Raw genomic sequence first — 25,514 nt, 5'->3', positions numbered from 1 at the left:
CAAGCGAGTAGATAAAGAAAGACAAAGAGGGAAAGTTGGGAAGTTACCGAGGCATTACGGCAACCCACGGGCACTAAACAGAGGGCAGCTGCATTCCACAGTCAAAGCAAGCTGCCTTCACTGGCTGATCAGCACTCGAAAACACAGACGCTTTAAATATAGAAACTCCAGTTCACATTTTTAAAACTGGTTGGCTGCACCATTGCCAGTAACCAATCAAATTCTTTCCTGATTACTTGATGAACTGTTTAGTCTATAAAGCCTCAATCATAGGTTGATTCAGCCTAGAGTGAGCTACAAATTGATTGCTGCATGTGGCCGTGGGGTAAACACTGAAGATATGCTTCACTATAAAATCAAAGAGAAGGAAAGCAGTGAATCAACACGTCTTCCAGAATTAGGCTTTGCTCAAATGTTTAATATGTTATCAGAATTAATTTAAAATATTGTTAGAACTGTAATGTTAGAACTTGCAGTATCTGTAACTTTCTATAAAAAAATAATGCACACAGCAACCGGCCAGCGCTGCAACCGCAGCCAGCATTGTCTGAAAGTGAATTTCCATGAATTTCCCATCTCTTTTCTTTAATTCCGATGTGTCAGCATCTCAGATTTGAAACCACATTAAAGCAGCTAAATCTCATCACAATAAAGGAAATAACAGTAACACGTGGTAGCAATACAACTCTTTAATAAGAGAGGAAAAACAATAATGGTCGTAAAAAATGAAAACATCTAACAAAGACCGACGTTTTAAGACAGATTATGAATATCAGGTGTGTTGCTCCACCACAGGAAAAGGCTTTTTTTGTCAGCCTGAACACTGTGCTCTGGATGCTTCATAGCTCTGCTAAATATGTATAGTCTCATCACAGCTCTTTTGTTCTCAGGTCACACTGTTATTTGTCCCACGCCTCATCTGCTGCACCAGACTGACTGCCTTAATTAGTAGCACTCACTGAGAGACATTAATAAGTGTCCAACAAACCTGTGATGGAATATATTAGAGTTCCATTTTTGTCGACAGTGACATTTCTCATCAGCTGCCCCTCAGGTCTGTAATTTCACAGAGAGAATACTCTGCTCGTGATCTGTCACCACAGAGGTGGAGGTGGCACAGACAGGGCCGAGGTGACTTAATCTAGAAAATTCAGGCTGAAACATATTTCTGTTGCTCTTATTGATGCTAAATAAGGCTTCTTTAAGCTTGTTTAAATGAATTACTTACTTTACACTTTAATGAAGCATTATATTAAAAATCAATTTTCTTATGCATCCCCAAAAAAGGTGAACTGGATATTGTCATCCTCACAGCCTTAACAGTAACATAGTCCTCCATAAATTCAGAGTTTTCTAAGGCTACTTCCAGTGATGGTACGACTGGTCTCTACAATCTCTCAGTATGGCTGCTATCACTCCCATGTTCCATGTACTTTCATTTGATAAAAATGCCCGGCAAACACTGAATTCAACAAGAAATCATAGCTTCCATGTCACATGCCAAATCTGCCTCTTCCATGGAATAAATATATATAAACAGATAGTTTTCCCACAAATAAGGTCATATTATCAACTTCCTTTATCAACTGATTGTTTGCAATTAAAATACCAAAAACGTCGCATCTCACATGCAAAAACAAAGCCAAAGAATCTTTCTTTTCCCATGAGAAGATTAGATTTGCTTGACATAAAGACAGAGCTACTGACACAGCGACCATAACAATCTGAGCCTTGCTGACACTTTGAATACTTTGCCTCAATTATCCACAGCAAGAGAGCAGATTAACCGTTAAAGGCACTTTAAGAGAATATTCTGCGACTTGGATTCACAACCTTTAACCTTGGGGCCTGTCATTTGGCCAGCCCGTCGCCAGAATATAAATGTGCAGCCGAGTCTAGTCAAACATTCTTCCACGTCCAAACTTCCTGCTTTATGCAGCCAGATAAATCTTTGTTTGCACAAGAGTTTAAGATATCATAGACTACAGAAGCAAAAACGTAATGCTCCCTAAATATTGATAAGTGCGAGTGTACAGAAAGTTGTTTACTGGCCAAGAAAGACCTGTCAAATGTTTCAGTGGATAAATGAGAGCAGCCGCCATCTGTGAGAAGAAAATAAGTGATTCCAGAAAGGTGAGGGTCTAACTGAAAGTCGTGGAAGGTAAACGCAGATAGACTGCCAAAAAATAAACACAAAAACATTGCCTCAATCTCTTTCTGGTGCCTTGCATAGCCCTGAATAATTTAAGGTGTTTCTGTGTCTGCTCCAGGGGAAAGGACCCTAAAGGATGAAAATGAATGTGAATCAGCACTCCAGCTAAACCTAAAACATCAGAATTTTCAGGATGAAGTCATCTCTCTCCCTGCAAATGTACCAAATTAATAATGCTGCATTCAAAAGTAGACAGAAAAGCAGACAGAGCATGTATGGAAACAAAATCAATAGAAAGTAATAACATTTCAAAGAAAAACATATTGAAATTTCCTTTCTATATAGAAAGGAAATAATAACATTTCAAAGAAAAACATACTGAAATTTCCTTTCTATATAGAAAGGAAATTTCAGTATGTTTTTCTTTGAAATGTTATTATAACAGAGAATGTAGAAAATGATAGGACATTAGCCAGGAATAGAAGCGGACACCTAAGGCTGTGAGCATTATATTTAAGTTCTAGTCACTCCCCAAAATTCAGCGTTTCTCTAAAATTCACTAATGTTCCCCAAGGAATAAAGCCTCTCTATTTCAGACTCTCTGTGACCTTTCCTCTAATGATGCTGTCAAACCAAAACATCCACTTTAACTGGGAAGACTTTTTCTCGGAGTAAAATTTTGACAAAAAAGCATTAAAAGACAACCACTAACTGCATGCCAGGCCTCACCTCCAATAATCTGAGACCCTTGAGCCAGCTTTTATAGAGAGATTTCTATATATTCAGCTGATTCCTTGTTTTAGCCTTGCTCTCAATGTGTTACATTTCCTGAGTCCAGCAATTGCTTTAAATGCCTGGGTACCACCGATAGAAGAAAAACATTGCAGGGACTACTTTTGGCTGCGCAAGAATCTATATTTGGTGATTAAGTGGATACTTAAAGCTGCGTGAGACATAGTCCATATCGAGTGCAATTTGTGCATTCGAGGTAATGTAGAAAGATGTTGCCATGATTTGGTTTTATTAGTTTTAGACAAAAGTGAAATTCTGTCACACACAGAAGGAAGATTTAGGAGACTTGTTAAAAGGGTATATTCATTGTTGGAAGTTTTCACGCAATTTGTTGACGGATCCTGAATACCAACATAAAATTGAATCGGCTCACTAAATCCGTTGTGACTGTGGCCAGTTCTTTCCGGCAGCCCTGCATGGATGTGTCTGCTTGTGTCCTTTCCAAGGTAGCGAAACAGCCAGTTGCTCTGACAGGCCGCCTGCTCCGAAAGAAAGAACTGTCCAATGCTTCCGATAGGGACCAAGTGAAGGGGAAAGAGGCGACGCCAGCTTCTGTGAGGGAGGGCTCATTCAAGCACAGCAGATTCGGGGGGGATTTAGGGAGCTCGTCTGCCAGCAATAAAAGGCTGAAACAGGATACTCGGTGAGATTAATTACCTAGATAGGCCACGATAATGCCATTTAAAATGGGAAAGTAATTAAAGTGCACCTTCCATGAAAATTATTCATTGCTGACGGATTGGGTGACAGACAAATCAGGAGGCATTTACAGAAAAGCTACAGGTTAAGTGCTCTGAGCTGCTGCATTGAGACCACCGCAGTTTTATTGCAGCTGTTGAATCTTAGTGCTTTGCCTGGCTCTCATCAAATTACTGCAAGCATGTTGGATGCTGAGGGGCGGGGGCAGGGGCCGTGTTTAAAAAGAATGGGTTCCCAGGTAACGTAAAACCGGGGACAAATGCTACAAAGGGGGATCCGCTTAACTAGAAAATTACACTGGCTGGCACTGGTCAGTGGGGACTCCTCAGAATCAATCAATCCTTCTGTTTAAGGCCACCACGGCAGATTAGAACACAAAAAGGGATAAATCAATGCTCTTATTGTTCCCCAAGTGTTACTTTCACAAATGCACTGAACAATATCCTTTTAGTGATGACTGAATGCACATAAAATGGACATATAGGTTACCATTGAGTATTAATTCCTTGCACACGGTGCATCCCTCGTAGCTGTAAACAATTATCAAACCATGTATAAAACAACGCTATCATCCTTTCTAAACTGCTGGAGGACAGTGAATCAGACTTTAACGAAAACGGCCAAACTAAATGGGAATATTTGCTTCTCACGCAGTGCAAAGGCACAAAGCCTTTTCAGATCAAAGTAAAATGCTCTGCTTACATTCTTATGTGCCTCTTTGCAATTCTTCTTCTTTTTCCTTTTGTGCTGAGAGACTGTACTAAAGGGAATAGCCTGTTGTTCTCTCTGAATGTTTAAGTAGGTTTGTACATGAGGGGGACTATAACATCATCCTACATTCACACAGTGTTGCACAACAAATGAACCGAAGAATGGCTAAAAATAAACAGAAGATAACCCAGCTTCTCGTGTAATGAGAAAAGTGTGATTGTTGTAAAAGTTAAGAGTCAGTCTCATCCGATGTCTTGCAATGATGATCATAATATTCTAGGGATTCAAAGTCAATCTCAAAGCTCCTTTAAGGCATTCAAGCAACAACAGCAGCAATAATAATAATAATAATTATTATTATTGATTACAAAACAGAAAAATAAGCACAGTTAAAACAAATAAAAACAATGAGTCAAGCATGGCGAGCGGAAAGTCAAAATCCTCAGTGTCACAAAGCCTTCAGTCCCTTCACCCTGCTATATCACTGTGGCAACCCATGCTTAATGCACAGCCGAACCAGGCCACAGCCCCAAAAAGTGTCATCCACCCATCAATTCTTCCACTTACTGGAGCAAATCCCATGCATTGTGCCCAGCTGCAAAGCCATAACAGTGCAAATTGTGCACTGCACAGTCACTAGAATTCACATTTAGTTTGTATTTAGTTTGTAATGCAGAAAACACCCAGATGTTTTCATGCTTTGTCCCAATGCTGCCAGAACTACAGTCACTAGAGCACAGAGCAGAAATCCCATCACCTGCACCTCATTACAGGTCATTTTTGACATGGAATTAGTAGCATTGCTTAGTACACCAATTCGTAAGTATCGGTTTTTATTCACTGAGAAAACATAAAGTCTGATAATCAATGTAAAGCATTCTGAGTGGTCTTCTTTATCTTTATCTGGACAGTTGGCAGAAAGAGCAATCGGGATCCCAAGGGATGCCTCGTTTTGTTGAACTCTTACAGTTAAAGTTGTATGCAACATAAGATTTCAAGAATCCAGTTCAATTTGATTTAAACTGAATTTTAATATCTTTTATAAAATGCTAATTCTTAGCAGTTGCTTCCAGAGGTGTGTACTACAAAACAGGACTTTGGTTTATTCAGGTAAATACAAAGTTAAAGTTAACCCTAATATAAATTAAGTGCTATTATTTACAAGCCTGTGCTTGCTTTTCCCATCTAAAGATGAGGACAAAATTATGAATCCCCATATGAAATATTAAGTGGGTTTTTTTTTAACATAGCTTTTTGAAACACACATTTTTCAGAAGGCATACACACAATAGCAGAATTTTTTCCGAAAAAAAAAAATATTATTAGCCCCCCTAATAAGCTGACCTTTGTACTGAGCTGTAGAACAAACCACTGCTGTATAATGATGTGATTCAACTTTAGCGGTTTACCTTGAAGGGACTGCATCTGAGCTGACTGACCTGGAGCAGCATATAGCTGCGTCTGAAGTAAAATAGGATTATTTTACTACTTCCATCTCATTCTGTATACAATACTGGTGCACATTTTTTGAATTACAAGCGCACTTGTTGCCAAATGCAGTAATCTGATTGGTTATATCTGTTAATTCTACTGTCCAGTAAAATTACGAAGTTGGTGTAAATGGCTGCATTAAGAGCAGGGGAATCCGAAAAAAATATTTTCAATTTTCTGTAAAGGCCTTAACAGTCAGGCTTTAAAAACTGTCCAGGTCTTTGGCTGACTGATAAGCTAGAGTAAAAGATTGCAGCCACTCCTCATCCTCAACCTGTGCTTCAGGGATTTTGACAGAATGACTTGAAGGTGTTGATTCATTTAAACTAATGCATTAATACTGCTGGGACCTGGTTTCTGTAAGCATTGGGCCCCGTATATAGAAAAGGTAAACTGTTACTTTGCTTTCCGTGCAGTTTACTTCAAAGTAAAGACATTCTGTTGTTAAGGAAAAACAAAACCCTTCTAAATCTGCATTAATCCCAAATACTTATGTCTAAATAAAATGTTATCAAGCATCAAAATAACATGTCTTAATCATTATGTTTGTCTGTATCTGCACCAGATATTTGAAACGTCTCTTATTAGATGGCATTGAAGGATTTCTAGGTAAAATCACGGCAGTCAAGATTACAGCATTAAGTAGCATTCCCTGTTCCCTGCTATGAATAAACCTGTGAATAGTTTAGAGCACTATTGTAACAGCTTCTGTAAGAGGGTAACAGGCTTTGTGCTGCTGGCAAGCATTCGACATTAAAATCAATTTCCACGGGCTCTTCCTTCCACTCCATAGTGTTTATACAAGTAACTGATTGCACCTAAACCCCATTACACTGGTCTTGTGCTGAACAGGTGTACACATCATGTACACACAAACGCAGGTCCTGCAGCCATTCCCATAACCAATTTTCGATCCTATTTCTGTGCCCCTCTCTACTGTGGATTTTTCTAGCTCAGACATGCGAACACCTCGCTTGAATAAACATTAATGGTAATTCTATGAACAGGGCCAACTTACAAGTGGCTGGTAGAACAAAAGGCCTTGTTTACAAGTGTGCTCGAGGAAAGCTAAGGCACGAAGGACCTCTGCGGGCCTCTGAGGTTGGCTGTGCAGCACCGTCAGCTCACAATGGAGTGCTGATTGAATCACACTCTTAACTTTCAGCATAAAGCAGGCAGCGACGATAGCAAAAATCCTCAACTTGAAGAATTTCTATTGAAACTGCAAAGACGGAGCTGAAGAAATCAAGCTTACTAACTTACAGCCTCTACTTAAACTCATTTAAGACAGATCTGAGAGGCAATTAGGTTTCTGGGAACAATAAGCACTCACAATCTTATGTAGCTCCAGCCTTGCTCCAGACACTTCCTTTGGTATAATTACGGGAGGTGTGAATTCCTCATCAGATGGATCACCATCTGTATTCACAGACTCGTTCATTTCCCCAGTCCCTAGCTACGAGTCTATGTTCTTGCTGATTATCATTTAGCAGAAGGCAATGGGAGGGATAGAGAGAGGGCCGTTTCCTTTTCAAGGTTCTTTCACTGATATGGTCCTTCTCTAAAGTTTAGTCGACTCTGAATGATGATTCAGACTCTAATGACTCTAATATCGCAGTGATTCTCTAATAAGTGGCCATGTCTGCTTGCCAGTTATTTTAAGAAGTTCTGACATCTTAAGCATTCCCCAATAGTCCAGAGAGCAGTGGAACTGCGAGTCTGGCAAAAAGGAGCTAACATCTGCTGAAGAGTGTAAATGAGAACGATCAGATCTATATAAGACCTCCCAGTTAAAGCAAGTGCCGACAGGACGGGCTTCAACTAATGCAAGACCCTCTTTCTATTAAACCAAGCAAAAATAGAGCTTCCATTAAACATCACAGAGACAATAAATCTCATAGAAAATCTAATTTCTACATAAACTTTACTCATGTCCTTAATTAATACTGATTAAGAGAATAAATACTATTTTCTTACCCCAATCTTCACAAAATGGCCAGACAAGAGTTAAATAGTTGGGTTTCAATGGTAAAATGAAGTCATGTGACACAAACAAACTTCAGTCTCAGTCGTTCTATCACTCTGGCACACTTGTTGAAAAAAAGTAATCTGGGGTTAGATAAATGTTGGACAAATACTGACTTCTTATTAAATACATCACTCAGTTATGCTGTGAATGAAAAAAAACCCATATTAAACCAGTGGTGATTTTTTCTCTGCACATTTAATTTATTCTTTTCAGCGCAGTCTTCTGTAATTCCAGCCTTCATATTAAAGGTATTATTCTGTCCTGCTGTCCTACCATTGAACAGATGGAGAGGGTCGTCTTGCCATGAAGAACTGCTAACCCTGAATGAATTTGATTAGTCTGGGTTTCAAAGAAGACTTTTAGTATTGTGTCATGGCTGAAATAAAATTTCAGAGACTTTTCCAAACCTAAGCCATAAAACAAAGGCAAAAAAGCATTAAATATTGAAACATCAAGGAATTAACCAACAATAGTCGATTCATATAGCCCAAATGCTGTGTTTATAGAGTTAAGGCATGTTAAATGCTGCTACTTACTCAAAATTATGAACATGACAACATCTTGGCAAAGAACACTGCTCTTTTTCACAATAGCTAATGGCCTAATATTCCACCAGGTTAACTGAGTAATTGTGTGTTGTCAACATGCCACGTATAATTACGGGCAAGTCCAAAGGAGCATGTGATTATCCTCCTCCTGGTGTCCTCGTGTCCTTGGCCATTCAACACCCTGGCACATTCTAGCTTAGGTCTCTTTGACAAACCTGGGCACATGCGTTCAGCTGATCACCTCTGTCACTAGAGCTTGTATACGAGAAAATATTCTGCTTTTGATAGCAGACAACAGCAGGCAGGCATTTACAAAGAGAGAAGTGATAAATATGCAGCATTCCTAACGACTAAAATGATGGTGATTTAAAAGCAGCAGGTGTAGTTATCCAGAGAAAGACGTTATATTGGCAGCTAAAGCATCAACACTGTCTTTGCAGTCTTATTTTTTATTACTACAGTCTTTTGGGCCAACTGTGTTTCACGGATGCTCGAGCATGAAAGAGGAATCTTGTTGAGTGGATCCATAAAAATAATGAATAAAAAAGGCTTAAGAGTTTGTCACTACAAAACACAGCATTTTAATTACAGCTGATTCCCTTGAGAATGAGCTGCAAAGACACTAGCTCTTTAGGTACCGCTGGGAGACAGCATCCTGGCTAAGCTAATAGCGTTTGCCACTGTAGTGCTGATATACACATTAAATTAATCTTGGTAATATGCATACTGGAAAATATTATGGATTATATCAGACTGGGCCCATTAATGTTAATGGGGAATCATTAATGTAGTTAGCATTTGAGAGGTTTTCAGAATTAATACTGTCAATCGTCATGGTACTAATGTCAAATGCACTCTTAGTAGGAGCAAACAGTGTTGCCAGCTCCTCAGTAAGGAAAATCGCTACTGGCTGTCCTAAAAATCGCTAGAAGTCGCTAAATGATGTCATTGCCTAATTTGCATAATAGGTCATGCTAATGTAATTGTAACCTACGTTGTTGGAGAGAGAAATAACATCGTGGAAGAGACATAAAGTGAGTAAAAAAAATGTCCTAAATGCATTTAGAATTTATTTAGAACTACAAATTAAATTTATTTTAGCAATTATTGTTTTTTAATGTCACAATTCCAACCCTGCTCCTTTTACCCGGGCTTGGACTGGCAAAAGTGACCCGAATTGGCACTCTGGGAGAGTTACTTTGTGTGTGTGTGTGTGTGTGTTTATTAGTAGTTTTAAACCTTGTGATCCACAAAACAGCATAACAGTAAAAGAAGAACTGACTGCGTTACAGTCAGTGCGGGAGCAGCGGTTTCGTTCATGCGCGATTCATTTGCAGTTTGGACGCATAGGTGTGAACATCGCCTTCCCTGATAGCAGCTGGGGGAGGACTATCCTCCACCTGTGAGTGCTTTGGCACTGGTGAGGTGCACCGTGCCAAAGCGCTGCTGCTTGTTGAGAGTAAGAGCCATACGCGCTTTCATGTCAAAAAGTTGTCATAAATATGTCTCCAATAACACCAGAAAAAGTCGCCAGATTTGTCGCTTTTTAGAAAAAAAAAGTCGCTAAGGGGTCTGAAAATCCCTAAATATAGCGACAAAGTCGCTAAGTTGGCAACACTGGGAGCAAAGGCCGAGCTCCGTGCTAGTGGAAGACAAACACTTTTAACTTGAGTTTAAAAGAAATCGTTTCCACATTTTGGGAAAATAATCAGTCCATTTGTAAAACAAAGATTTTTCAGAGTTTCTACTTGTTATTGTGTGTGTCAACAGACTATAAACAAACAAGATACAATATTTAAGCATTAGGTGCTTGATGAGTGTATCTTTAAATAAAGGAAACACTACAAATTTATTTCCACAGCATTTTAACCAATTAAAACTCACAGTTCAAAGTTGTTTAAATGCAAGACAGCATTATTAAAAATAAATAATAAAATTCTTTACCTGCTTGGCCAGTAGCAATGCTAACTGCAGCAAACAGCCTCTGCGTGCGGCTGAGGTCAGACACCCCGTTGACAGCCTCCACCTCAAAAGTGTAGTTGGCGTGAGCGAGCAGATCCATAGCGGTCACGTAAGTGTCCACTAATCCTGACTGCGCGGGAGAGTATCCCACATTTAGCCCACACGGAACACACTCCTCGGGTTCCCAGCTGCAGCGGCGACATATAACCCTGTAGGTGACGTCGTTGCGACCGCCGGTGTCAGCCGGTGGGCTCCACTCCAGGCTAACTGTGGTCTGGTTGATGTTGTAGACCAGGTTCTGTGGTGCAGAGGGAGGTCCTGTCAGAGGTGGACGCCAAGAAAGCAAGTGAGTGCCAAGGAAAGTGACAGTCAAGCATTTGTACTCGCTGGATATGTACTTTAATTGTTCTCTGAAAAAATAGCTAATAGAGGACGGCCAGCTCCAGCCCCAGATCCAAACACTGACACTCAATTATAATAAGACTCAGATCTAGAAAAAGTCATTCAGGTATAATGAAAGGAAGTGAAGGTCAGGTCAGTGAGAATCCAAGCAGCAGACAATCGTTTGACAGATTTCTATGTTTTCCTTTTTTCCTTACTACACCGGCAGCAGCGCACACCTACTTCACTTTTATTTCATTATTTCATTAGCATTGTTGACTCTGTGAAGTGGCAAGTCCAATCCTGATCAATCCAAATAGATCAGGATATATTACAGCACTGGGTTTTTCTTGGGTTTGTTTGCTTGTTGTTTATTTTGTGGGATTGTGAGGGGGTTTCAAGTCTCCTCTTCCTTTTGTGTTCTCCAGCAATCAAATAAAATGGCAATATCAGAAGTTCAAACTATTAGTGTTTTATCTCAAAATATTCAGGAGAATATGCATTTTAAGTGCCAAAGATTTTGTGACTGCGCCTTAACCAGTTCTGTTTAAATAACTGCTAGTAAGTCTGATTATAATTAATCAAGTTATTCACCACTTTCCACTGTTAAAAGCTACAAACATTCTGAAGTTGCCAATGTGTTCACAATGAACAAATTGTCCTATTTTAAATTTGAATCAACCTAAAGTCGTATAGCTGCATTAGCTGTATTAGCTGTAAAACACACATTCATAGCTGGTGATTTGTCCCTGTTAATGCTTTGATTACACAATGATTGTTGGTGACAGCATAAACCTGCTGCTGACATGATTGATGATTGATGCATGGTTTACTCCTCAGACTTAGCAGCAAATCAGAAGCCGTGGAGCCAATATCCCAGCCGCAGACAGTGGCTTTCCAGGGTTTCCTTTGAAAAACTATATCACATAGACAGCAGCACAATAAAACGTAGTGGCTTTCAAGAAGCCTGACTCACCCACAACGTTTATTAACGAGATTTAAACCTGGATTATTACCACCCTGTAACTGTCGCATACAATTCAAATTGATATACTAGAATAACGACTACCTCTGCAGCACTCACAGACCATTTCCCCATATATATTAACATAACAAGCGAAAAGATTAGCTCATCTTGTAAAACAATGAATAACAAACGGCTGCTTTCATCCTCTCACATTCCAGACTATTGGGTTTTATGGCCCAGGTGCTGACATAAATAAATCCCCCCTGACATAGTAAAGATGATATAACTTGTATTCTTTGTTTATGAATGTTTTAGTGAACATCTTCATTCTGTGCTGTTTTCTTAGGTGACGCTTCAATTCATTCAATTTGTGGCATTACCTAACAAAATGGATACGTTCAGTGCAAAACCTATGGACCATCACAAGATTCAAGCTTATTAAATCGGCACTGGGTTGGTTTTCTTTTTTCTACCCATTAGAATCAACAGCTCGACTGAGACGTCTATATTCATGATTATCAGGCAAGATAAGAACCAGGCTATGGGCTGGGAAGATGAAAGAGCCACCTGTGGCAGGTGAAGTGGGGAGGAGTGACTGCCAATAGTGCCACTCGACTTCAGCCTTGGCGCTGACACTCGACCCACACTCTCAATCTTCCTTGTGCACAAAAGGAGGGGGTGTGACTCACGCACGCACACCCCCCTCACATGTGCACACTTCCCCAACCTTCCTCCAGACCAGTCCTCAGGGATCTTTTATTCTACCATGATAACATCTCATTTTGCTCGTGCCACTCTCTTTCAGGTCTCAGGTGCAAGTGATGATTTTTTCAGCAACAACAAGCAAAAGGAAATTAGATCAGACTCGCCCTGGATCTGTGTGACCTTTCTGTTTTGTCGTCTTGTTCAGATGCACACTACACTAAGAGCTTTGTCTTTCCCTTATAAACACCTTGCTATATTTCAAATCGAGTAGCAGTGACTAAAACTGTCCCTTCAATGGCTACATTCTGTAAATCTTTTGTAACAGCCAGCCTGTGCGGAGCTACGGAACCAGGCATGCCTTCTATGGGGAGACCCAGTGATAACTTCCTTTGGCTGGCCTGGAAACAGCTCTACTTCATCTGCCCTGGCGTCTCTTTGTTTCTCTGAGTGTACTCTGTCTGCACTCAGAAATACCAAACTCTTCTGGCCTCAGCTTCACCTGCAGCACAGATTTTCACACCGTGAGCCCACCACTGTCAGCCTGTCTGCTCATCCTTACAGCTCAGGGGTTTGTCACTCTCCCTCTTCTTTTTACTCTTTTTTTCTGTCTCTCACTCCCCCACTCTGTCTTATCTTTTCATGTTCTCTCCTCTCACCCCTCCTCCCAGTCAAGTTTCATTTCACGGATTACCCTGCCACAGCCCCCACAGCCTGAAATGTCTCAATCACTTGCTAGCTGCCCTCCAACTCTGACCAAGCAGCGGTGAGAGTGTTTGTGTAAGTGCGTGCATGCGTCTTGTTCTGTTGCTGTTTTTTTTTTCTTTTTTGGGAGGGTGGGGAGGGGGGGTTCTACATAAATATGTACAAGCACGCTTTACATTTCCTCCTACAACATTTGCATGTCAACATGGCACAGATTTTAAAGCAGAAGTTGACATTTTATAGGATAAACAAAAGCCGCTCACTCTAAAAAGCTGTAAGAGGAAAAAGGCTTCGGTTGTGCAAATGTGTCTACAACAGCTATTAAACTACCATATAGAAAGCACAGGATAGTATTAGATGAATTTAGGTCATGTTTCATCTCCACTCGGAGAGAGTTGTAAGACCCAAGTAAATCTGGGCTTAGGAGAGAAGAATCTTCCGCTTATCAGCCTTGAGAGGTGCTCTGGGCTAACTTAACCCTCAACAGCTAATAGCACAGCCTATTACCTGGCTGTGCTCTAATTGGGGAGCTGAGGAGAGAGGAACGGCAGGGGTGAGTGGTATTCAAATCACCCATGAGGTATTCGTCACTCTACAAATGTGCGCTATGACCTTCTGACCTTCCATCTAATGATGCGGCTGCAGTAGAACCTGTTTGAGGGAAGACATGCTAAAGAGGAAAAGAGAGGAGGGTTTTTTGGGGCCTCCGACTTCCACTGCCAAGAATTCAATATTGGATTTGCTCCTTTTTGGCTCAAGTATCTGGAGAGTGTATGATGGCATGTCAACATGAATGACAAATGACTAAGTCTACGTTATAACAATTTATGTTTTGGTGTGTCTCAGATGTACAAATGCGGGGCTCGCGGATTTCACTGTTCAGTTGCTAAAAAGCTTGAACGTTTTGTGAGACTACAATGGTGACAAACCTTTCTCTTAGATGTCCTTACACGTGGTAGCGTTTGAGAATATTGTTTTAAGGGAACAGGCTATTTACATAGCCTCCTCTAATTACAGCATGGACCCAAACACATACAGAGATTTACATTGAATTTACATGTGCAGGGCCAGGATGAGAAAAGTGAATAATGGCACGGAATTTAGACGTGTGTCTCGGTCCGAGTTATCGGTTCAGTGAAGTAGATCCAACTCCAATCCTTCACATTTTTTTTTAAATCATCCTCTCTGTTCTAACGGCATTAAATGAAAAGTGTAGTTCATTATCTCTCGTCTTTTGTTCTTTGAGTAATGACAAAATTGCACACATGACAATGAAGGGCATTTTACCAAAGCCCCATGCCACTAAATGCCTTTATGCCAGGTTTATATCAGGTAACAGCTCTTTCTCTGTCCCCAAGCAACTCTATTTAGAATGGATCCTCAGATGGAATCAACTTGTTGAGGTGTCACATTTAAGAGGAGTGGGTGGGGGGTAAGGGTGGGAGAAGGAAACGAGTCACAAATGCTCCTTTCAGTCCCTGCTTGCACCAGCACCGCTCACAGCTGTTGCATGATTGATGCCCAGTACTCTGACCTGTCAACAACTCCACTGTGTGCTATGCCTCTGGAGAAAAAGGCTCCTGATGGTCTTCCACACACACACACATATGTGTATATATATATATATATGTATATATATACACACACGTATATGTATATTTGCATATGAATAGCGTGGACAAATATTCAACAAACAAAAGCATGTCTTTATACCACCCCCCTCTTAGCAAATACCACATGGGAAACAGTGTTTTTGAAGCTGTGTTTTTGGAACTTGTTCCCTCATCTTTATTCAACATGGATTTGGCTTTTCATGTCCCCATATTACATCTTTATCTCATTTCCTCTCAAATCCTCATAGACACATCCTTAATCTCTGTGTGCCAGAGATCCATCTCACTGTTTTACCAAGGCCTACAATACGATAGCTTATTATAAGCAAACTCTTATTATAAAAAAAAAAAAATCTGTCAATCAAGCTATTTATTCAGGCAGTGCAAATTCATTTTCAATTACTATTCACTCCTGGTCTGGATAAGGCTTGAAAAAAGAAAATCACAGTGACTATTGGTCACAGTGACTTAATCCAACAATGAATGAGGAAATGCACGTACAAAGCTGTAAAAAAATTGTGCTGCGTAAATGAGGAGGAGGAAGTCAAAAATACATATTTACATATAATGGTATGGGGTCACTAAGTGTAGACCCAAAGTTAATGAAAATGAATAATGGAAAGTGTGCAATAGGCAACTTCAGTAATTACTTCGGTACTTGGCCAAGGTGATTGCCCAAATGGGAACAGCCAGAGGACACTCAAAAAAAGTAGGAACTTTCCCCTGTTCTGTGTGTCCTGCTCTCGATCGGTTCAGTCGGGGATGTTAGAGTGAAACATTAACGTCCGATTAGGATGGTTGGAGAATAGAGTAATGGACCTGGCTTTTAGAACAAGATCTATATGGTTGCCTCCGTGCTACATGGAAAGATTGGTGGTTTGTGGTCTGGAGTTAAGTCCTTGTCTTTACAGTGCATTTACAGTGACATGCCTAGTTTAGTTCTCAAGCTCCACCAACACCATACTTCAGATTTGGCCATTATTAGGTTAATATTGTGCAGTCTTAACCTTACATTTTACTTGACAGCAGGTAGGTAGGTAAGCAGCAGATTTTAGGTGCATTTTGCCTCGTATTCTGTAGCAGTTAGCCTCTTGTATCCAATTCTTTTTGAGAATCAAGCTGTGATTGTTATTTCCCTTTTTGAACAAATAGGAAATGACAATTCCCATTTTTACACGGGAATAAGGGAAAAATTTGCTTGTGGCTCTTATTAACCTTGTGTTCCCACCACCCCCGTCATTGGATTTGGATGTGTGTACTCAAAAACAAATTTGCTATTCACTGTTTGACATCCAAGACACTGAGAGCGGGGATTTATGGGGGGTCTCTAGGAGTTCTGGGGTCCTGAGGCAATTGCAGTAAATCATCCTTGGAAATGACATGAGCCACATACTAATAAAACCAGCAACTTTAAAAGCAGCCATTTATAATTTAAGTGCGTCAAATACTTTTATCAATGACTCAGTATCATTTGTTGTTGATGTTGTAGCTTGTGTCACACCAATTTAGTGTGCAAGAGTAAGAGTGGTATGCAGCAGCTGTAGCCAGTAATATCTAACATATGATTTTTTTGAGTATTCTAGCTTTTGAAAGTGCATTTAATTACCACTATATTACTATATGGACTGCATACTCAGATTCACCCTCTTGGCAATGTAAATACAGTACTGTATGTTGAAATAGATGGAAAGGCTTTCGCGGCAGGCAGAGACAGAGGCTCTGCTCAATGAGCATGAGCTTTTAAAGACGCCCATAAATAAGAAAGAATCCTTTTGTCATATGGAATTTGCAACATTAAATCTTAACTCCAATCCCTTAAATCCCTGTTTTGATTCTCTGATTTAATGCGTAGAGAAGCCAATGCAATGGTATAAAATTCTTTGTATTTGCATAATAACTATCTCTCTCTCTCTCCCTCTCTCTCACACACACACACACACTTAGATATTAGATATTCTGACTTGGCCTACTTTAGGTGCGCAGCAAAAATGCAATGCTGTTCAGGATGTTGACTGGGCATGCAAATTGTCCAACACATGCACAAAGCATTTTAAAATGTTAACTTATCAGGTCTCCTTAATAGAAACCGCAAAGGAAGAACAGCACAAGTGTAAGTCTAACAGCCAGAAGACTGTGAACCTGTGCAGTGATACATTATCAGCAGAAAGAAGGCACACAGATAAGGTGCACAGATTATGTTTAGGGATCCAGTTTACCTCCAGAGATAAAGCACAGTGCTAACATGGCCTTCTCCCATGCACAGTAGCTCAAAGCAAAGGAGAAAAAATAAGAAAATAAATACACATCCAGTAGCACTTTGAAAAAAAAACATGTTTGAGAACAGCTCTGGAAGCAAATGAGCCCCACCCATTCAAACTGCATCCCCCAGCCTGTGTAAATAAGCCATCGATGGCTGTCACAGAGCTGTTACACTGGCCAGGACAAATGAAGATGCAGGTTGCTGCATGGGCTGCCACTGCCGACCGTAATTGCAATCTTTCAGACGGGAAATGGCAAATTGCTCCTGTCATCATTAGCAACCAGCTAAGACACAAAACAGACACGCAAGCTTGCAAACATAATTTGCAGAGGAACTGCTATGGAACACATCTGGGGCTTTCATGAGGCCACTGCAGGCTGACTGAACAGGACTAAATCAGGCTCTGGAGTGTGTTGTTTTTCCACTTGCATTAGTAGCTGTTTAAATGCATGTGATCTGCGCTGCGTTTATACAGCAGCATGGCAGACTTACTTGTGCACGCCACAGACGGAGGGTCAGAGAGTGCTCGGTAGTAGCCGTCCTCACAGTCACAGCGCCAGGAGCCTTCGCGGTCATTGAAGCTATGCACCGGACAACGAGAGCACTGAAGGTCCTGCGAGGAAGACTTGTAGAAACCCCGACCACATGCTGTGCGGAAGGAAGCGAAAAAAACACTGAATCAAAAACACAGTGTGAAGTGTAGAAGTCTGGCGATCTGCAGGTTATTTTCTTCATAAACTAATGAATGCATTTCCTGTACAGAATGTCAGGAAACGCTCAGAAAGGTCTTAATAATGCTCTGCTGCCCAGGGCAACAGCTGCAGTGCTTCAGGTGTTTTATTTTGTCCAACCAGCAGTAAAAACAGAGAACAGAGCGTATTGTTATCACATCACATTTAAATAGATAGCAAATATGTGGCTTTAAAAATAACGAGTAATCTAAACAGCTGACAGTTAATAATGTTTAACTCTTTCAAACAAACTAAAACAGGTGACTGGATGGAGACTGACTCATCAGCAAGATTAGAAAAGTGTTATATAAATGCAAGTACAGCCTGTGCCTATCTGTTTGTGCCTGTGCTTTGCACATGCAAGCAAGTGATGTAAGAAAATGTAACAATAAACAATTTATAATCCATTTCCTTCTGAGCTAATTGAGATTAAACCAGAGATTTTTAGGTTTGGGAGGGGTAGTGATAATTGCACCTGAGATGTCTCACACAAATCCCACGCATGCAATGTTTCCTACCTTTGCTTTGAATGCGCAGACTAGTTTGTAATAAGTATGTTTTGTGAACAGTATAAGTACAATGCATCTTTACTCACTTGGCTACAAAAATCAGCCCTTTTTCATAATCTTTTCAGTCTTTGTCATTGGATTGGATGAGCTCTCTCACTCTCTCTCTATACATCTCTGCTGTGTGAGCAAACAGTAAAGCTTCAGAGTGTGACAGAGTGGACAGTGGGAGAAGAAAAAGTGAAATGTTTTCTGCTGCTTCTAACTTTTTTCTCTGAATGATCATTTTACATAGAAACACCCTTCCCCTCCTCTTCGTCCTTCCTCACTTGCAGGTATGATTATTCGTTGTAGATTACTATTGAAGCTCCAAAGCCTAGAAAATTGTATTTCAAGGCAGTACTAGATATATGATATCTAATATCCAAGACTGGAAAGCAAAGGTAGCTACACATTAATGTAAAAGACTGGGCTTTGCTCTCTGATCTCCTCAGCAGACTGATTTCCAACTATATTTGCAGTTCAAAAACTTCCATATGAATCACAGATGCCAGTTTAGAGTTATGTCTGGGATTAGGTGATTGATTTTTACCCGTCATCACCAAGGTTGTGTGATCGGTTGTAATATCCGATATAGAATAATTATTCAAACTTGACAGTACTGAGTTATATTACCACCAGACAAGACATTAAAATGACCATCTGTGACAAGTAACTATAATTCTGCATTGTGCTAATATAGACAGGCAGACAGGCAGATAGATAGATAGATAGAGATAGATAGATAGATAGATAGATAGATAGATAGATAGATAGATAGATAGATAGATAGATAGATAGATAGATAGATAGATAGATAGATACTACTTTTTATACAGCACTATATACATATTAAGGTTAGGGGGACTTAGGCTTCTGAGAGTTAACAGAATCAATTATATGTCTGACAATGCAAACAACTCCTGAGTAACATACTGCATAATCCATTAAAGACAAGGTATGAGATATAACCTGTCACCATCCCCAACCATAAAGTCGACAGCTCTCTGAAATTCTCAGAATTTGATTTGCTATGTCCCAGCTGAGCCAGGTTCACACAGGATCATATTCACTGATGATCTCAGCAGTCATTACAAATCACTGAATGTCTCGAGGTGATATTAGTCCTGTGCAAACAGAGCCTCAAAGAATCTTAGCTTCATAGCTGAATTCCCATCATGGAGGGGGCATGACAGAACAAACCACTGCGTTCACATCTCGATGCAGCCAGAATTTGAGCGAGCCTGCCCCCTCGGGCTTCATCAAGCAGGCTTAGCTGTGAAACGGCACTGCAAATCTCAAGTTTACGCTTTTGCCCAGAGATGAACTCCTACCTGAGAGGGAAATAACAAGACCATTTTTATTCCGATGAATCCACAGGTCAGCGAAGGGGTTTCACTTGTTTACAACAGCTCATATTTGTAAGAGGAAATATTCTTCAGTAGACAGATAAGCACATGTACTGTATCAAGCTCGAGCAAATTGATCATTTCAGTGCTTCACCTCTGACCTAGCAGGTAAGCAAAGAAGGCTGCTGATATGACTGATCGCTACTTGTGTTGTGGGGTATTAAGAATGATGCTCCTAACCCTAACTAATTCACACATACAAAATGATTTTCTGGTTCCAAGTAATGCCACCAGATATAGTGACTCATACCAACCCAGTGAGAAACACACAGTAAATGTTTAAGGACTCGCAAAGAGTTAAATCTCTATTCAGGGAAATGCAATTTTAGCCTGGAACTCAGCTAATCCACACTGGCTGGCTGTGCGTGTGCAAAACGCAGCAAAAGCATGGTGAACAAACTGCAACCTGGGCCACATGACTTCACAAACAATCTGAAAGAAATCTATACAGCTCTGCATACAAACTATCAAATTATACTAAAAATGCATTTTTCATGAGCCACGGGGGGAAATGAGCGATGATTTTCATGCTTGCTGCCCCTATTCCAAATCTTGATTCTGTTCCGCTAGCTTTTTCTTTCTTTCTTTCTTTCTTTCTTTCTTTCTTTCTTTTAATTTCCTTTGGCCAACGTCTCTTGAGACAGATTTGTAATAAGGAAGACAGATAAATCAGAGTTTTCTGGTTTTAACACTTCCAATGCAGCATGAAAAAGAGGCCAAGGCTCAGGGTATCCCCATTTCAGCTACATGAAAGCCCTGTCATTCTCTATTTATCAAGGTGCCACAGTTTTGTGAAACAAAGGTTTTTTTTTTGTTGTTTTCCCAAGATGAAAAACAACATGATTTTATCTTTAATCTTTTTTTCTTTACCTTTTTTGGCCAGTAATTGAAAACAGAGCCATGAAAAGGCTGTCAGCAGTGGGCCTTTAATGCTGACCAGGCAAAACATATCAATGGAAGTGTTTAATCTTCATATGTAAGTTCTTCATTGTTGTTGATGTTGTTTTAATGTACTGTTCTCATGACAACACTTGACTTACAGCAGAATAAACCATGTCTAGTACCTGATCCTCAGTGTAAACACTCCCCATAAATGCTGATAATGATGCTTTCTACAGCAGGTTCAAAACTGCTAGATCTCAGTGCCTTTGCTCAGCATGCTGGGATTTTTAACATTCTGATAAGCCAGCGTGTCTGTTTGCCTTTGGTTTCTGAGAGCTCAACTGCTGGGTGGCCTGTGTGCAGAGGGGGAAACACCCAGCTTGGACTGAGACCCCCACAGCCACCTCCCTCCCCTCAAGAGTACAGAATAACAATGCGGGCCTTCAAAGAGGACAGTTTTCAAAATTAAACACTGGATAACTTGTTTATTGTAACGTGACTCACATGTTAATGTTACAGTGTTTCTTATCAGTTAGAATTTATTACTGATTCTAGTTCCCAAATTCAAGGTGTTGGTAGTTGAACATGTTCTGAGGTTATAACAGTATTTTTCCACATTTTCTGACATATATATTTATAATAATACGTAATGCCCATTGTAAAAGTAATCCCTGACTCTTCAGTCTGTGTGATTTCATAGAGAGGCGCTATCGTAAATATAGTCATGTGAAGCGCAGAGCTCTGTCTGTGAGCGCAGCAGTCTCACTCAGCTGCTGTAACTGTTAGAGGCAAACAAGCACAAAAAGGCGAGAGGAGCTCAAATGTGAGCAAAAACCATAACGTGTTCCCTCTATACTTACATCTAAACATTTAACTATGTTTAACCTCATTATGAGATTTTATATAAACTTACAAACCACTTAACCTGTTTGGGTTTCTTCCAAAACTCACAGCAAAATGCCTCACAATACACTCCAAACATTTTCCTGAACCACTGTATAAAAATGTCAGCCCATGTTTATAATCCATCAAAGCTGAAAGTTTTGTTTTAAAAGTCTGTTTCTTAATATTCTTTGAATGGTTTATTAATGTTTTATCAAGGCCTCTAAGTAAATGCCACGGTCAACACACTGGCACTTTTCCAACTGTATCATAGAAATTCCCATAGAGACTGACCTGAGCGCTTGTGCCTCCAGTCCATCTGCACTGCGTATGCCAGGTTACAAAAAACTGAGAGGTGCATCACAAGGCAAAACAATACCAAGGGACACTGCACCACACTGCACTGATGACAACAGCAAGCATAAACTGCCTGTAAAGCTAGATCTAGACTTCTGGAGGAAATCTATGGCGTAACTGGAAACACCTTTTTAACCCTATGCTGCAGCTACACTGTACGCCATTCAAGTCATTGCGGGCAGCATCGACCTGACAAGTGGTTACATTTTTCAAGAGGTGCATGTCAGGTTATGTGGAAGGCTATGGCATAGGGTTAAAAGGACTTCCCGGGTACAATTTAAGTCGTAATGTAGACACCGACAGACGTCCAAATCATGCATTAATGTATCTCTAAATTCTCTGGATTTAATTCTTATTTCTTTTTGCTTCATGTTGAAGTCCATTGCAATAACCCCCTCCCTTTAGTAGCACTGTGTACAATGCAGCATTGCCCAACTTGACCTTAACAGAAACTAGAAAATAGAGACTTAATGCTCAAGAAAAAGTTTCTCTTCTCCCTTACTCGTTGGGAGTATATTTCTACCCATACCTAATGGACTACCTAACCAAGGAAGCAAATCAAGACTCTAAAAATAGCAACTACAGGATGTGAAGAGGACATTAACATTTTACGTGGACACTACGGTCCTAATGTGGGCTTTTACCAGCCTTCAACAAGTAATTCTGTAGCGCTATCCTCCACATGAAAAAGTAACAGTAAAAGGGTTTAAGTATGTCAAATGTGGACAGAGGAGATCCTGATCAAACTACAAAAATAATTCCCAATTTTTTTTCTTTTTTGTAATAACCTCAACTTGCATTTTGTGCTCAGGACTTGGTTCGGTTTCTCTGCTTTTGTTTCTTTTCAGTGACAACCCGTGTGTTTACCAGTGTGCCTGACCGGGTTTGGCACCCATAAACGTTTACAGAAGCAACAAGGCAGCAAATGAGGCCTCAAAATCGAATGCCTGTATGACATGGGCAACTAAGTGGTTCTGCAGCTCTTCCCATCACTAGCAGCGAGATGAGTGACAAGTACAAACACAGCCATCCTATCCCAGCTTTCCTGTCCCAGCAGCAGCACGGTGACTCATTGCTGGCAAGTTCCCTTTTTCCTGGCACCAGATGCCAAAGAGAGACATTCTTATTTGGGAAGATAGTGAGTGAGACGTTCTTTCTCCACTGACCCTCCAGCAACACTTTCTTTGGAAGGATATAGCTGTGAAGCAATTATACCGAGTCTGTTCACCAAGTAGCTTTCTTAACTGACAATGTGACTGACACCTTAGTGGCAAACACTGACACCCAAACATGTAAAAACACTGCACAAACTCTGGACTCTGTTCACTTTACAACTTGCAGTGACTTTGACAAGGCGACTCGCAGTCCGTCGTGTAATTACATTTGTAAGGATGAAGTGTTTTAGAGAGACTCTTTGGGGAAGGGCCCATTTATGTAAGTCTGATTTTCTTCTTGCGCAGATAAAGGCTGAGTGCCAGCTTGACACAGGGCCTGTTAAAGAAGCTGAGCAGCAGACACAACAGCAAGCCTATTTACAACTCTAAGACATTAGCTAGTCCTTAGAGTACTGGGCTGAGGTTTAGCACAAAGAAAGAGCGAGAGAGAAAAAAGTCTTACATTCCAGTCGGTTCCTCGGGTGTATACAGAGCCAGCATCTGTAATTTCCCATCCAGTGGTCAAGAAGTTTCATTCAGTGATGTGATTTTGGGGGGGGGGGGGGCAAGCTGCAGTCAGCAATTTTACACAGAGCAAGGAAGAGGGGCATGACAAAGGAAAGGTCCTCGGAGAGGTGGGGTGTAGATAATCAAACACTCTTGTGACTTTAGTGTCTCTATCAGGGCAGACACTGGCCCAGAGAGTAAACCAAAGTCTCTTTATCTTATTCAGACACACATATACAAGAGAAGACAGGGGAACAGATTTCTGTATTTTTCAAAGTTCTCAGTTTATTCCTTTTCCCTTTAAGTTGAGCTTCTTAACATTCCTGAATTACATCCAATTTTTCTCAGGCTTCAGCAGTGTCATGACACTCTGGGTGACAGACGGGGGTGTGGGGGTGGTAGTGGCTCCTTATTCGGCAGCCTGACATATCCCTCTTTGGCCAAAATAGAAAATGGTTATTTTCTTGTTTGGGGGGGGGAGGATTTTTCTCTCCACTTAATCTTCTGACTTTGATGACAAACTGAAATTCAAATTCGGCCCTTTAGTGCTTTTCCTGGGTTTGTTTTTTGTGCTGTGTTTGCATTGGCTGACTGGTAAAGTGCCAACTGAAATGAGTCTCTGAGATCAATAATTAAAAAGAGCAAAGTATCAACAGCTGGTCAAAATCTGACAGAGTTTTGTTTGAGGTAACTTTGGAAGTGCAGCATTATATACATGTTGTGTTACTATGCAGGCACTCAGAGTTTCATTTAGGATGAAGTACAAAAACCCATGTGATTGTTTAATTATTGATGCACAAAAAATATTCTGAGCAAAACAGATCTGAAATGAGGATTTATACAAGAAGACAGAGAGGCAGAGTGTGGTGCAAGAGTTCAAACACTGTTGCATATGATGGTTTGGGTGTGCCCTTAAACTGGACCAGACACCATGACAGGCCTAGACAGAGGCAGATCTTTAGTGCTGTATGTCCTTCTAAGGAATGAGGTAGGTGGCTCTGTGTGTTTGCCCAGATAAATGAGCTATAAATGTCATATTTTGTTTATGATCCATGTATATATAGTATTTAGGACTTACTGTAAAGGTATTGATGACAACTAGTGTGGATATGGATAGAGGAAAAATGATAACTATACAGATTCGTGTGACAAAGCAGATCAATGTGAATAGATGGGATCTTTACATATAAGGTATGTATACCATGCAATAATATGTGATATTTGATTGCTTTCAAAAATATCTTATATTTCCGCCAGTATTAGAAAAACCTGCCAATGATCGTCTGTCTTAAAAGAATTGGAAACTGATCTTCTTACTTGCTTACAACCCACAAATCCAATTAAGGTTACAATCCTTGTTCCTACTGAGCAAAGAGGGGACAAGTTGGTCCAAACAGGGCAGCTGGGATATTGAGTTTCCCCCCCATCTGTCTCAATATTCCTGCAGACAGGTCTAAAAGTGAGCTGGAGTGTGGGAATGTGGGAGACTCTGTCTGTTTTTTGCACACTGCCAGAGCCAAAGTGAGAATGACTAGTGCGGGCCTTTCTGTCTCCACAGTCTTCGCATGATGAGTCCTGTCAGGGCCAGGCCTTCCCCCTTTCTTCTTCGACTGCCCTCCCGTCCGGCCTGATTATGTGTTAAATCCGCCCGTGTGTCAGGATGGATGTGGAAAGAATGTATGCTGAAGTGAGCCGAGCTGGGCTGCAGAGACCCGGAGAGAGCAGCCTGGAGATAGCACCCCATTAGAGTGATAAAAGAGCCAGAGGGAGGAAAGCAGCCGACAGGACCAACATGCACAGCCACTGATGAATGCCAGGTGGAACGGGTCAAGTGTGATAAGGGAAACGGTTTATTTTCTTATTTAAAAAAAACCCCACTGTTTTCTGTGGCCGAAGCCACAGCGATAGGGAAATGTCTTTATAAATATCGACTCTAAACACAGGCATGGTATGGTACCATATGTGGCGCCTTTCGCCTCTGGTTTATGACTCTGTTTCCTCCGAGTGTCTTTTCCATTGTCTGCATGATTCTGAC

General features: G+C 40.6%; 1 protein-coding gene across 2 annotated transcripts in view; it reads right to left on the bottom strand.

The window, feature by feature from the left end:
- The window catches only part of epha7 (eph receptor A7), an 81,890-nt gene that overhangs the window by 44,404 nt on the left and 11,972 nt on the right, over positions 1-25,514 (bottom strand). For both annotated transcript variants that reach the window (XM_084954316.1, XM_084954317.1), the window contains exons 4-5: positions 17,505-17,660; positions 10,367-10,702 (exon numbers count right to left, since the gene is read on the bottom strand). In XM_084954316.1, the coding sequence (XP_084810442.1) occupies positions 10,367-10,702; positions 17,505-17,660 (492 nt within the window). The remainder of the gene's footprint in view (positions 1-10,366; positions 10,703-17,504; positions 17,661-25,514) is intronic.

Source organism: Perissodus microlepis, chromosome 15 (genome assembly GCF_051167445.1).
Source record: "Perissodus microlepis isolate ML-2025 ecotype Zambia chromosome 15, ASM5116744v1, whole genome shotgun sequence".
In the NCBI taxonomy this organism is placed as follows: domain Eukaryota; kingdom Metazoa; phylum Chordata; class Actinopteri; order Cichliformes; family Cichlidae; genus Perissodus; species Perissodus microlepis.
The sequence above is the reverse complement of the archived record's forward strand: the minus strand, read 5'-3'. Positions and strand labels throughout refer to the sequence as shown.